Below are 12193 nucleotides of genomic sequence, written 5' to 3'. Positions count from 1 at the left end.
AGTGTGTAGTATAGTATTCTACAGTATACTACAAAAGTCTATAGAAAGCACCACATGATCGAGGGATACTACAGTGTGGAGTATAGCATTCTACAGTATACTACAAAAGTCTATAGAAAGCACCACATGATCGAGGGATACTACAGTGTGGAGTATAGGATTCTGCAGTATACTACAAATTACTACAGTTTACACTTTTTTAAGGGGTCCTTATTACAGTGTAYTTACATGTGCAATTACACTGTAACAAGTATTATAGTTAACTGTAACAACCAGTAGTTACATAGTTATAACAACATGTAACTGGTAGTAATTGCAGTCTTTAWTTACAGAGGTGTAACAATGAATACTTGATACCATGCTTCTTACAAGTGGGCAAGTTTCCATTAAATTCACAAATGTAGTGTTTTGTTTCTTCTCAGCTGCTTCCGACTCAGTAACAACTGTCACAAAGGTTGTGACCCCTCGTGGATGTGCTGGGTGTCCGAGAGATTCTGCTCAATAGGCTCTAATTACTTACTCATGAATGTGCACTTTTGAAAATATATCTCCACTCGATGTTATTGCTAGCACTTGCCACCAAAAMTAAGTGTACCATCTGGGAAAAACACTATTTCAAAGGGTATTACATGTAATGTTTGCCTAAGTACAATGCAATTACTAGTTGTTACACAGGATTTAGCTAGTTAAAATGAAGTGTTTCTTGAAGTGTTTCTTGACAACCTGGCCCTCATTTAAAAGCTTCTGGAAGCGTGACACAAGATAAATAGATGCTGTTTTTAGATAGATAAATACTGCTTTTAGGCACGATTTTGTCTCCCTGGGAATCTGACCTGAAACTGTTTCCCTGCTATTGTTGCTGTGGCGTGTGTCCGTGTTTGTGTGTGTGTGTGTGTGTGTGTGTGTTTTAATGCTATTGTAGAGACAGCCAAAGTTTGCCCAGACCTATTGGCAGAGGCTGTATTATGTTCAAATGCAGTGAAGCTACTACATCATTATGTTGGAAGAATAGGCAAGGCTTGTAACACACCGCTGTGTAACAACAGTAATGGGCTTTCTACCGGTTTGATTTATTCCCTTCTGTTTGTGTCTCTCTCAGCCCAGTACACAGTGTAACGCAGGTCTCTCCTGGGGGATAGAAGATGGTTTAATTCGCCGCTGTGATCAGTGACCTCTCTTTGGCAGTCAGTAGCCGGTGCCAGGCTGTTTTTGGTTGTTTGTTACCACATCTAATGAAGYTCATTGATTGTTGAGATCCTGTGACGGCAACAGAATCATTACTTGGGAGGACTGAGAGGAGAGGAAATGTCAGGCAAGTTGCAAATCAATGTGCTGCTGAAACATATCTACAGTTCAGTGTTCACAAATCACCTACACAATGTATACAACAAGCTTGTTTAACACCAGTAAATGAATCCACCTTTAACATTAAGTCTAACTATATCAATACTAGGCCTAATTCTTGTGTTTTGTGCTCGGTGTTCACGTTAAAGAGAAATATGCCTCCTTGACAGAAAATGAGAAGTGCTAGCATGTGGTTTGTGCCAATGGTGCTGCTGGCACGTACTCATGGATGGCCCCTGAAGTCATCAAGTCCGCCCTCTTCTCCAAAGGCAACGATGTCAGGGGTTATGGTGTTTGTGCTGGAGAGGGGAACACTTAAAGGAAGTCCGCACTGCCTTCTGACATCAAGGGGGGGGGGGGGGGAATCACCCACCTCTGGAGAGTGATGGTCAGATGTAGCCAAGGTTAGCCTACACACTATACAGTACCTCTCACTATACTACATTATGCATATTCAGTCATGTCCACAGTGTGTTCACTGAACTTATACCACAACATGTTAGATATCAGTAACACCCATCATCAGTCAGACAGCCTTCAAGGACATTGATCTTCTTGCCGTAAATACCCATGAACCATGACAGCTGTTATGACACTCCTATGGCAGTATGACGTAGGTTGTGTACTAAATCTCTTCAGTTCATTCAATTGTATTAGATTTTTCATCTATCCACTAGAGCAGATGAGCTGTCAATCATCATATTTATCTGTCTGAAGTGTCAGTCAGTGGAGCTCAGAGGACACATCTGTTGGGCTGAAATTGGCATAGGTACAGTTCTCGGATCATCTTACCCTACTCGATTCTAAAACTGACCTTAAATTAGTGTCTAACTCAGTTTGGCTTTAGGGATGATACCATCTTGCTGGCTGGATTAAGCAGGAATTGACCAATGGTTCCTCAAACAGATGAGTATTGGCAGACTGTCATGGCAGTGTGCGTCCTGCATACTTGTACCCATTTTACCAGCCCTGGTTCTCTTGCCCAAACAGGCATACAGGGTAGAGCCAAGCTGAACAGCCATCCATGCTGCTGTGCCAAGCTGCATGAACGGGCAGGACTAGATACATCAATTTGCCCCGTGTGCCCTGTCAAATACCAGGAGATGGCACAGCTGAATTCTCACATCTGCTCTCTGACATGCAGAAGCTTGCTTGAATAGCTTACAATATGCACCATCTAGATTAAAGCCTATTCACTCTCACTCTTATGAGTGGAATGGTTTATATGAATGGTTTATACTGTATGTTATCCTGGATTAGTTACGTTCGAGGTTCATCCAATATGATCAGAATGTGATTTTGAGAATAATTTGTCTGTCTTTATTCCACACACAATGGAATAGGTAAAAACTAACCATTTTAAATGCAGTGTATTCAAGGTTTAAAAAGGCMTCTGAAGTTTGTAATTTCCACCTTGAATTTTCAGACTTGAAAAGTGTGTTAACCCCTACAAAAATGTCCATAAAAATCAACATATAATTCACATTTCCTGTTTCTGKAGGATTATTTTCCTGCWGTAGCAAACTGGCACAAATTAAGATCCTACATAGGTATATGGCTCTGGTTCAAAGAATACCCAATTACATACAGCAGAGAGGAACTTAGTAATTGTTTCCTTCCCTCAGTGTGCACCAGTTTACAAAAGGAGTGTACTGCGGCTGGGGAAGAAATGTACTGTAAACTGTAAACTGASGTCATTTTCCCTATTGCCCTACTTACTGTTTGGTTTGGAACAATAATCATACCGTATAGTATCTAATACTCAGAACTTGAATGAATTAAACATTGTCAAAGGCAGCTTTCTTCCTGGAGTCAGGGTAGCAGCCTGTGGATATGCAGCACAGGTTGATTTAAACCTATTTAAAGACTATTGTTGGGAATAGCAGCAATCAGTGGATTGTTAACGTCACAACGTCGGCCATAAACGGCAGTTAATGCACCTATTACCATGACTCACCTTCAGAATTATAGAGATGCTGGAACACACGGGAGAGTAGAAGAGAACTTTTAAGACAATGGGAGAAAAAACACTCACAGCTGGGCTCCTATACACTCATGCAGTCACACATAGAAACACACGCTAACACCCACACGGAGAAGCTAACGGGCCAGTTTCATGGCCCTTCAAGTTTCACAGAGTTTGTCCTGACAAGTTTTGCTTTGACTACTGTGTTTTCTTCATCTGGCGGTCGATGAATGTGCATAACAGCTCAGCAACGTGAGTAATACTCATCATAGCTTTCTCAGTATGTTTGTGCCAATGTGGTGGGAGGCATCGACTACAAAGGTTCCATGACATTTGATTTGCAAGGCCTTTTAATCCCTTGATATCCACCATGTATTGCTGTGAGAGAACATCAAGCAGTATTTTTTTTTAGAGCTGAATACAGTTGACTTTTAAAGAAGCCGTGAGTCACACTTTCGCCCAGAGAGAACTTGTGACGATTGTTGAGGGAAAAGGATCCCTTTTGACACCCCCAGCTTAGGTCTCGCTCATGCTAAGCTTGTCTGCACTGGTTAGGATTTCTCTGCTGACAACATGACATGAAGCAGCAGAAAACAGCTTGGGTCTAAAGAAGCTAAAAAAGTTGCAGAATCTGAAGTAAAACACTTTCTATGTCAAACACACACTCCCCAGAACATGTTCTGAACTCGCTCTTTATGTGATGACTGAACACCATTGTCTAAATTGTTTTTTAAATTAGCTCTGCTCTGATGTAAATTATAAAAGTTGGTTAAGAAATCCTCTAAGATCGTGCCACTGGGCCTGTCTCTTATGCTGACTCAATGGGAGTTGGATGAAGTTGCCCCTAGAAGCCGATCTAAGGTCAGTTTGGTATTTGACCCTCTAATAGTTGAGGTTAGGATCAAATCAAATGTATTTATATAGCCCTTCTTACATCAGCTGATATATCAAAGTGCTGTACAGAAACCCCAGTCTAAAAGGATGAAGGGGAGGGGGCAGCTGATCTTAGATCTGTGCCAAACAATGAGGTTCCAACATGCAACTTCAACGTACTTTTCCTTCTAAGAAGGATGAGGTTTGCCTGAAATGTGTTTGGACGTGGAAAAGAGGGGGTATATTGGTCTTGGCATGCATGGCATGCATCTCTCATTTGACAGGGTTTATTTCTGTGACTCTGACCGAAGGATCCACTGACTCCAGAGGCTGTCGATGTCAAACTACATGATCTGAGACCTGGAAGTGTCATCAATTATTTCTGTACTTGTACTTCCTGCCTTGTCTCGTTGTGTGTTCCTGTTTATGCATGAGGAGCATGTATAATTTATCTTCAGGACAGTCATTAAAGATGGATATCCAGGATGACAAGACAACCATTTTAAAGACGTCCCCTTTCAGCTGTAAATATCTCACGGTTCACTGACGCTCTTGGGCTCTGCACTTAATAATAGATCCTGTCAACAAAAGACAAGTCACGTTTCAGGAAGAGAATTAGTGGTGGTAAATGTCATCAATGTTAAAACGCAATGACAGTGAAAGCTATTATTTTGATTATCATTATCATTAATGCTATGCTAAGCTATGCCGGACATCTGTGAATGATCTTGTAAATGGACGGTGAGCTCCGTTATAACAGAATGAGCCACGTTATGAAGAGGCAGACAGAGCTGAGGTCAGAGGCAAGCTAACGAGAAGAACCAAGACAAGGACCATGTTGCCACAACCACTGTATGTCTCTTCCGTAACCAAAGTGCTTCCCGTAGAAATAGAATTCTAGTTCTACGGTGCTTCCATTACTCGAGCTATACCCATTTCTATGGATACAGAGTTAAGCCAGGTTAAATGAATTTGGTAGGATCTCGACGGAAAAGAGTCAAACAGGAACATCACGTGTTGATGTAATCATAACCTGGCCATCATTTTACCACGGGGGGGGGGGGGGGGGGGGGGGGGGGGGGGGGGGGGGGGGGGGTTGTCCTTCCAAAACAACTTTGTTTGAATGGCTATCAATTGAGAGTAAAATAATAAACAATCTGACTATATAAATTCTGTATAAAAATTCTAAAGCATTACTTCTGTCCACCATCTCAACAACCAATTCAAGCAGCCATTTCATGTGAGGAAATAGAAGTAGTGTGTTATTTTCCAGTTGCAATGCCAATGTGACAAATGTTGCAGTCTGAATCATCTTCAAGCTTCCTCAGTGCAACAAAACGCTTTACCAGACCCTCGACTCAATTCTGTTCCCTGACCCGAGGGAGCTGGAAACAGCTGACATGATAGGAAATTTGTGAAATGAAGGAATGTAAATGTGAGTGGATAAAATAAATATATCGCCTGAGGCTTTGTGGAATTCGTTCTGTCAGTATATAAAAAGGTCTTCATCAAAACACCAGGAAAACATTTTACCTGGGGAGTTTTACTCAGACAGGTTGTTTGTCTCTCTAAAAATAGCAAACATTTAATAGCAATCTTTGACAGTAAATGCTTGAAATTAAGCACTTAAAACCGATGAGGTGTGTGAGAACCTCAATAAGTCAGTCATATCATAGTACGTATTTTTTTGTAAAAGTTTTTTATTTATTAAATAATGCACTTTTGTACACAATAAGTTAATTATCAGAGTAATGGCTCTTCTTGTATGATCAACGTCAACCTTCCCAGCCTAACACAGCCATGTCCATCTGTCCTCAGAGAATGAATCACAGTCTAACTTAGTGTATGTTCACAAACACAGCCTCCCCTGCCTCTGCTCTGCAGAAGTGCTGTGTACATTACAGTCGTCTAGTCCAGCTCCACTTACACCTGGAGCATCCATCAGCCGTTATGGTTCTACTTTGATTAGAAAAACATCAACTTTATCTGGTCCCAGCCCAGTTTCCTTTCCACTTCCACACTTCCATCTTCCTCAAAATCGGATGGGTTTCACATTCGTACCTCCATCCCCTCATCATAACATCCAGTCTTCTTATCGTCCAATTATCAACATACAGATTAGCCCTTTCCAGAGTCTGTCCATCAAGATTCAGCTGCACCTCTGCTGATAGATTCGAAAAAGGTTACCAATCAGTGGTCCATCGCTTTACACAGGTCTGACCCCATACACTGTCCTTTCGCCTTGCACTGCTTCCTGGTTCAGTTGAAGCGCTGCAGCAGCATGTTGAGTGAGTAGTCCATGCGTTGGCGCAGGTCTGCGGGGCAGCCGGAGGTGAGCAGGGAGCTCAGTCTGAAGGTGGAGGACACACGCTCCTCGTTGATGTATGTCAGCAAGTACTCCTCCCTCTGGGTGCACAGGATGATCTTAGTGTGGTCATGGTAGAAGTTGACCTGTTAGAGAAAGATATGGATATGAATCGTTTAATAAAGTCTTGACAGGATAGGACATGGAACAAATAGCATAGTACCAACATGTCTGGAGATATTAGAACCCTTTTGGGATACTAATGACAAGTGTGCCTGAAATGTGCCATGTGTTAGAATAAGCTCATTTTAGTTGTTCTGCTGGTTTACCGTAGCTGCACGGTGTCATGTATTTCTTGGCTGAGTAATGTCTATTTTGGCTGTGATGATGATGAGTGTGTTTACCTGAAATGTGCCGTCGTTGAAGAGCATCATGAGGGCACGGTCAGACTTGAGCCACTGCAGCAGGTAGAGTCTGGGCTTGTGTGTGTCTGCCTGGCTCACCAGGTCTCCACCCTACACAGCAAACACAGGAACAGGTTCATCATTAGAGACTGAGAGAAGACTAGGAAAGGAAAGAGGTGGATGGAGGACAGGAACGTATAGGAGGGTGGAGCAGAGCAGAGGACCGGGAGGTGGAGATGGGGAGAGGAAGAAAGGACCGGAAAGGAGGTGAAAAAAATGAGGAGATGGTAACAGTAGGAAGAAATTGAGAGGAAAGATAGAAGAGAGAGGTTGCTGAATATAGGAACAACAGGAAAGGAAAAGAGAGGATGAGAGGAGAGGCTATAGAAGCTCTATGGTGAAGACTTACATCCATCAGGTTCTCTTCCATGTAGTGGGCGAAGTACTTGAGGACGGTCACCTGACCTACAAAGTGCTCAGGGACGTCAGAGGTGGAGAACACAGAGCACTGACCCAACTCAGCATAGTAGTGGACAGTCCTACAGACAGAGAGAAGAGAGTTAACAACAGAAAACACCTGTTGGGCTTCTGAAGGACAAGACGCATGCCAAACAGATTGATTTTATTTATTTATCAGAGTATGAAAGCCTAAAGGACAAAAATACCTTCTCTGACTTTGTTTACTTTTACATCTGAAGCCGGGACTACTTTCCAGTACAGCCCAAACTATKTCCAACTAAGGTATGAGTGATATATTCGGTGATAAAGAGAACAGAGTACGTACTTCTTGTCTGCGAGGAGGCTCATGTGTGTCCCGTTGTTGAACAAAACTCCCACTATGTGGTCAGAGAGCTGGTAGCCAAAGCCATACTTGTTGGAGTAGTCCACCCACTTAGTGACCCACTGCAGATTACTGCACTCTATCCCTTTAGGGAGGTCATCCGCTAGAGAGAGGGAGATGAAAGGTAGTTGTGATTAAAACACAATTCAACCATACGCAATAACAAAGGGAGTCCCAATGATCATATAAGTTCCATTGGTGTTGGAATCATTTCTTTACATGGTAGTAAGTACTACAGTGTAATTACACTGTACCTGCCTAATGTCAACAAACGCAACTGTCATCATCAGGATTATAAATGCATTAGGCTTACCTTTGGGCATGTTTTCCAAGCATCCTCTGAGAACGCTGGCAACTGTCTCAGCCACACTGCCAGCGGTGCTGTCCTCAAGACATTCGCTACTGCTGCTGCAGCTACCCAGACTGCCCCTGACGATAAGCCGTATGGTGTCTCGCGTCGTCGGGGGCAGGCCTTCGGTTGACGGGGCGACCGGCCTCCCAGCAGATGGTGACAGTGGCCTTCCGTCCTGAGAGGAGGCGAAAAAGAGAGGGGTTAAATAACATAGCCTCACACTTTCCTTTCTCATGACTCAGCATTTCCTCATAAAATGACTTTCTATTTTCTTTTGATCATGACGATCACCTCACCTCAGTAATCTGTTTGGTCTGCTGGCTGATGACAGTCTTCTTCAGGTCATGTCGAAGCTTGTAGATCTCCTCTTCCTCTTTGGTGAGTTGATCTACCAGAGACAACACACAGTCAGCATTCATTCTGGATGGCCTCACCCTGCAGCCTCTCATTCAAACCACATGTGTGATTAGCTAGGAAATTTGCCAAAAACTATCATGGCTAAATATGTGGATTTATGACACCACAGCTTTTACCACCACTTGTTAATTAGCAAAAATGCTGAATGTCCTTTCACGAGGAAAACAAATACTGATTTATGAATTGGCGACATTGGCTAAAGCCGTCTTGCGAGGTGAATGATTGATATACTCACTCAGAGTCTCGTAGTATTTGACCTTGTCTCTTTTCCCGCCGAAGAGGGCGGCCGCTGCCTTCTTGAAGAAGCTCTTGGCAGGGCTGGAGACGTGGAAGTCTGGTGCGGAGTGGCAACAACTAGCAGGGAGACGCTCTGGCACGAAACCCTGAAAGGAGGGAGGGAGAGCGAGAGATGTTAAGAGAATAATGGACAACACATACTTGAATGAAAACATATCACAATATATAAGCAGGATGTTAAAAAGGATGTTAAAAATAAACTAGGTTCGCAGTCTCATGCTCCATATGGTACAGAAAGAGCTAGAAAAAGGGGCTAAGCTAACTCACCTGTGTGAAGAATTCATGGCGCAGTATGTGGTCCAGGTGAGGTCTGTCCTCTGGGGTCTTGGCCAGGAGGCTGGAGATGAGCTGTTTGGCCTGGGGCGACAGGGAGGAGGGCAGGGAGTAACGTGCCTCCCGGATACATCTGTACGTCTCCTTCAGATTGGTGGTCTCAAACGGGGGTCTGCCCAGGAGCATGGTATACCTGCAGCACAGAGGAGGGGAAGAGACTTAGTTAGAGACTGGTTGTCATTACAGTGCATTTACATAGAGAATGTCATTTTCCAGAGCCTTCTATTGACAAGAAATGTATAAATATAGTAGTGCACTCACATGACACAGCCCAGGGCCCAGACGTCCGACTCACAGCCATGGCCCTGCTTGTTGAGCACCTCAGGGGACAGGTAGTTGGGCGTCCCACAGATGGTCTTCTTCCTGTTCCCAGCAGACTCCAACTTGGCAGCCAGCCCAAAGTCTCCCACCTTCAGCTCCATCGACTCACTCACAAAGAAGTTACCTAGGAGTGGAGAAGATTACAAATATTAAACCATTTACTGTATGTGAGTGATCAATAACATAAGGTGGTTGGTTTGCTGGTCATGACAGGTAAAGGTTGCAGGTTTGGATTCCTCTGCATATGGTGGTTGGCCGATTTAATGATAAAGACTCTGGCTTCTATTGTGTGTCTTGCTAGATGCTTACCCAGTTTGAGGTCTCTGTGCAGGATCTCTTGCTCATGCAGGTACTTCAACCCGGAGACGATCTGACGGAGGTAGTATCGCACTTCAGGCTCAGTGAGCACTTTGCGTGCCTTCAGGATGTGTGCCAAAGACTGCGCAAAGAGAACATGGGGGAGAATACATATTAGATGTAGTCAGCCAACTATGGAAAGTAAGAGCATAATCTTTCACATTAGCCAGAGACATGACCGCCCATTGAGGGCTGTGGTTTAGAAATAAAGGCTCACTATTTAAGTAGAACATTAACACTCACTCTTCTACTGCAGTATTCTAGGAGAATGTAGATGTTATCTTTGTCCTCGAAATGATGGTAAAAGTGCACGATGTGTTTATGGTGGAGAACTCTATGTAGCTCGATTTCCCTGTCAATCTATGGAGAAGAGGTATAGTGATGATTAAAATGAATTAATTAGATTTAGTATCAGTCTATATAGCTCTATAATAACACGAGATGAAGTGTGGGGAGCGCTCTTACCTTTTCCCGTTGGTGCGGTTTGGATACGCGCGTGTGGGGAATAATTTTCGCTGCGTAAACTTTACTCGTGGACAGGTCGGTCATCTCATAGCACTTGGCGAAACCTCCCTGAAAAGAAAATATCACAATCATATTGGTAAGCTTATTTACCAACCTATTTCAAATTGTGCATGTTTTGGAATAACAATTCCCGAAGTGGACACCTATAAAGAACCATCTTGTCTTGGCGTAATTTGCGTTGTGCTATAATTCACTGATGGCTACCTTTCCCAGAACTTTCCCACGGCAGTAACATTTCCCGCTGGCGTGATCCGTCACAATCCTCGCCATCTCCGCAGGTGCATGACGGTGATCCTCCGTCCTCTTTCTCCGCAGTTCACAGGACCCCTGCAGTTTGGGCTCGCACATCCTGTTGATGTTCGTCGGCTGTTCAGCGATATTCCTATGTAATTCCATTGCGAGGCTGTGTCTTCACAGCTCGTACTCTGAATGCAGTCCGGAGAGGCTGTGTGTTTGGGTTTATATGGAAGCACATGCCCTGGCTCTCTGACGTCACGCTTGCAACTCTTCTATATCAGGGGTTCCCAAACTTGGTCCTGCCCGCCCCTCCCCTCCCCGCCCACCCCGGGTGCACATTTAGTTTTTTTGCTCTAGCATTACACAGCTGTTTACTGCCCTAGCAATACATGGTTGGGGTGGGGGGGGGGCTAATCTAGTATATGGTGAATCAGTAATAAAAAACGAATGATTAAATCATGTGCTTTGTAAAGTATGTGCAGTAATACATGTGTTGTGAAATCAGATGCATTGCTACATCTTATAGAAATGCTACTACGCTGTGAGTGTAAATGAATACAACTATGGATCTAAAACCGTAAAATAAAAATGTATTTAAAAAAATGAATACATCTATGGCTCTCTGCCACTCTAATCTTAATTTGAATCTCTAGCACCATCTGGTGGTTTTACAGTCCTCCAGGTTGAAATACAGTATTAGGATCTGACAGAATGTCAGAGCAGATTATCATAGTCCTTGCTTGGATGCTGTAGCCAGCTCCTGGTCTTTGGATGGGGAGGAGATGGGGGCTTTGCACGTCCCACGTGCGTGTCTACCCCCTGTTAGTCAGCAGACAGAAGCAGTCACAGTGGTGGAAAGGTTTGTGCGTCCAAAGTTACCCCCTATTTTCTATATAATGCATTACAGGCCAAAAGTAGTGCACTATGGAGGAAATAGGGTTACATTTGGAAACCAGAAAGTGACTTTTCTGAGAAGACACACGACCCACTACAGGGAGCCTGGGTCAATGTGATCATATAACCCACAGATCTAAAGCCAGCAGGGGGCTCAGCTACACAACATGTACCCATGCTTCCCTCACTGGCCTACTACTGTTCCTCTGCTCTCTCCTGCCTGCGTGACACGTGGAAACACAATTCAATTAACGTGCCTTTTTAGTTAGAATGGGGATGATATGAAGTCAGCCAAATGCTGGGCTCTATGTCATACACTGACCTCTATATGACTGTGCACTGGCCAGCACAGTGATCAGCTTGGATAACTATTGCTCTTCAAGCATTTTCCATAGTATCCTCCTGTATGAACTCAGTGGAAGTGAAAATGAGTAGGCCTATAGAATGGCCATTTTCTAAGACAATAACCCAGCTGACAACAACATCCAGAACATAGAATTGTATTCATTTATTCACAGTTTCAACCAGTTTCAACAGTTTGCAACCTTACTTTCACATCACAGTGGGTGAGACTTATTTACAACATTTTTTCCAATGCTCTGCATATATCCTATGAGGACATACAGTATCCGGCATCTGGTTTAATCCCAGTGTAAGGACATGTTTATAATACATTTCCTCTACATTTGAGGAACGCACCTCACCCTTCATATGTTGTTCACAGTGG

General features: G+C 43.5%; 1 protein-coding gene across 1 annotated transcript; it reads right to left on the bottom strand.

The window, feature by feature from the left end:
• Window positions 1-5863: 5863 nt before the first annotated feature.
• LOC111974994 (serine/threonine-protein kinase PLK2) lies at window positions 5864-10766 on the bottom strand. The gene is made up of 13 exons (XM_024003123.2): window positions 10540-10766; window positions 10276-10383; window positions 10054-10170; window positions 9763-9892; window positions 9394-9577; window positions 9067-9265; window positions 8738-8885; window positions 8382-8473; window positions 8047-8260; window positions 7677-7836; window positions 7302-7431; window positions 6893-7003; window positions 5864-6634 (listed from the first exon to the last, which is right to left on the bottom strand). The coding sequence occupies exons 1-13, from the start codon at window positions 10729-10731 to the stop codon at window positions 6443-6445; spliced, it is 1977 nt and encodes a 658-aa protein (XP_023858891.1). The 5' UTR covers window positions 10732-10766; the 3' UTR covers window positions 5864-6442.
• Between the last annotated feature and the right edge of the window lie 1427 nt (window positions 10767-12193).

The sequence above is a fragment of the Salvelinus sp. IW2-2015 genome, linkage group LG15 (assembly GCF_002910315.2).
Source record: "Salvelinus sp. IW2-2015 linkage group LG15, ASM291031v2, whole genome shotgun sequence".
Taxonomy (NCBI): Eukaryota; Metazoa; Chordata; class Actinopteri; order Salmoniformes; family Salmonidae; genus Salvelinus; species Salvelinus sp. IW2-2015.
Note: the sequence above shows the minus strand (reverse complement) of the source record. Positions and strands in the feature narration are given on the sequence as shown.

What these genes read in the sequence shown, in the direction of transcription:
- LOC111974994 (XM_024003123.2), bottom strand. Translation starts at nt 10,731, where the DNA reads ATGGAATTACATAGGAATATCGCTGAACAGCCGACGAACATCAACAGG. An exon ending in AACCGCACCAACGGGAAAAG is followed by an intron (nt 10,171 to 10,275) that starts GTAAGAGCGCTC and finishes TCTTCTCCATAG; the next exon opens with ATTGACAGGGAAATCGAGCT. An exon ending in AGCCTCCTCGCAGACAAGAA is followed by an intron (nt 7,432 to 7,676) that starts GTACGTACTCTG and finishes CTCTGTCTGTAG; the next exon opens with GACTGTCCACTACTATGCTG.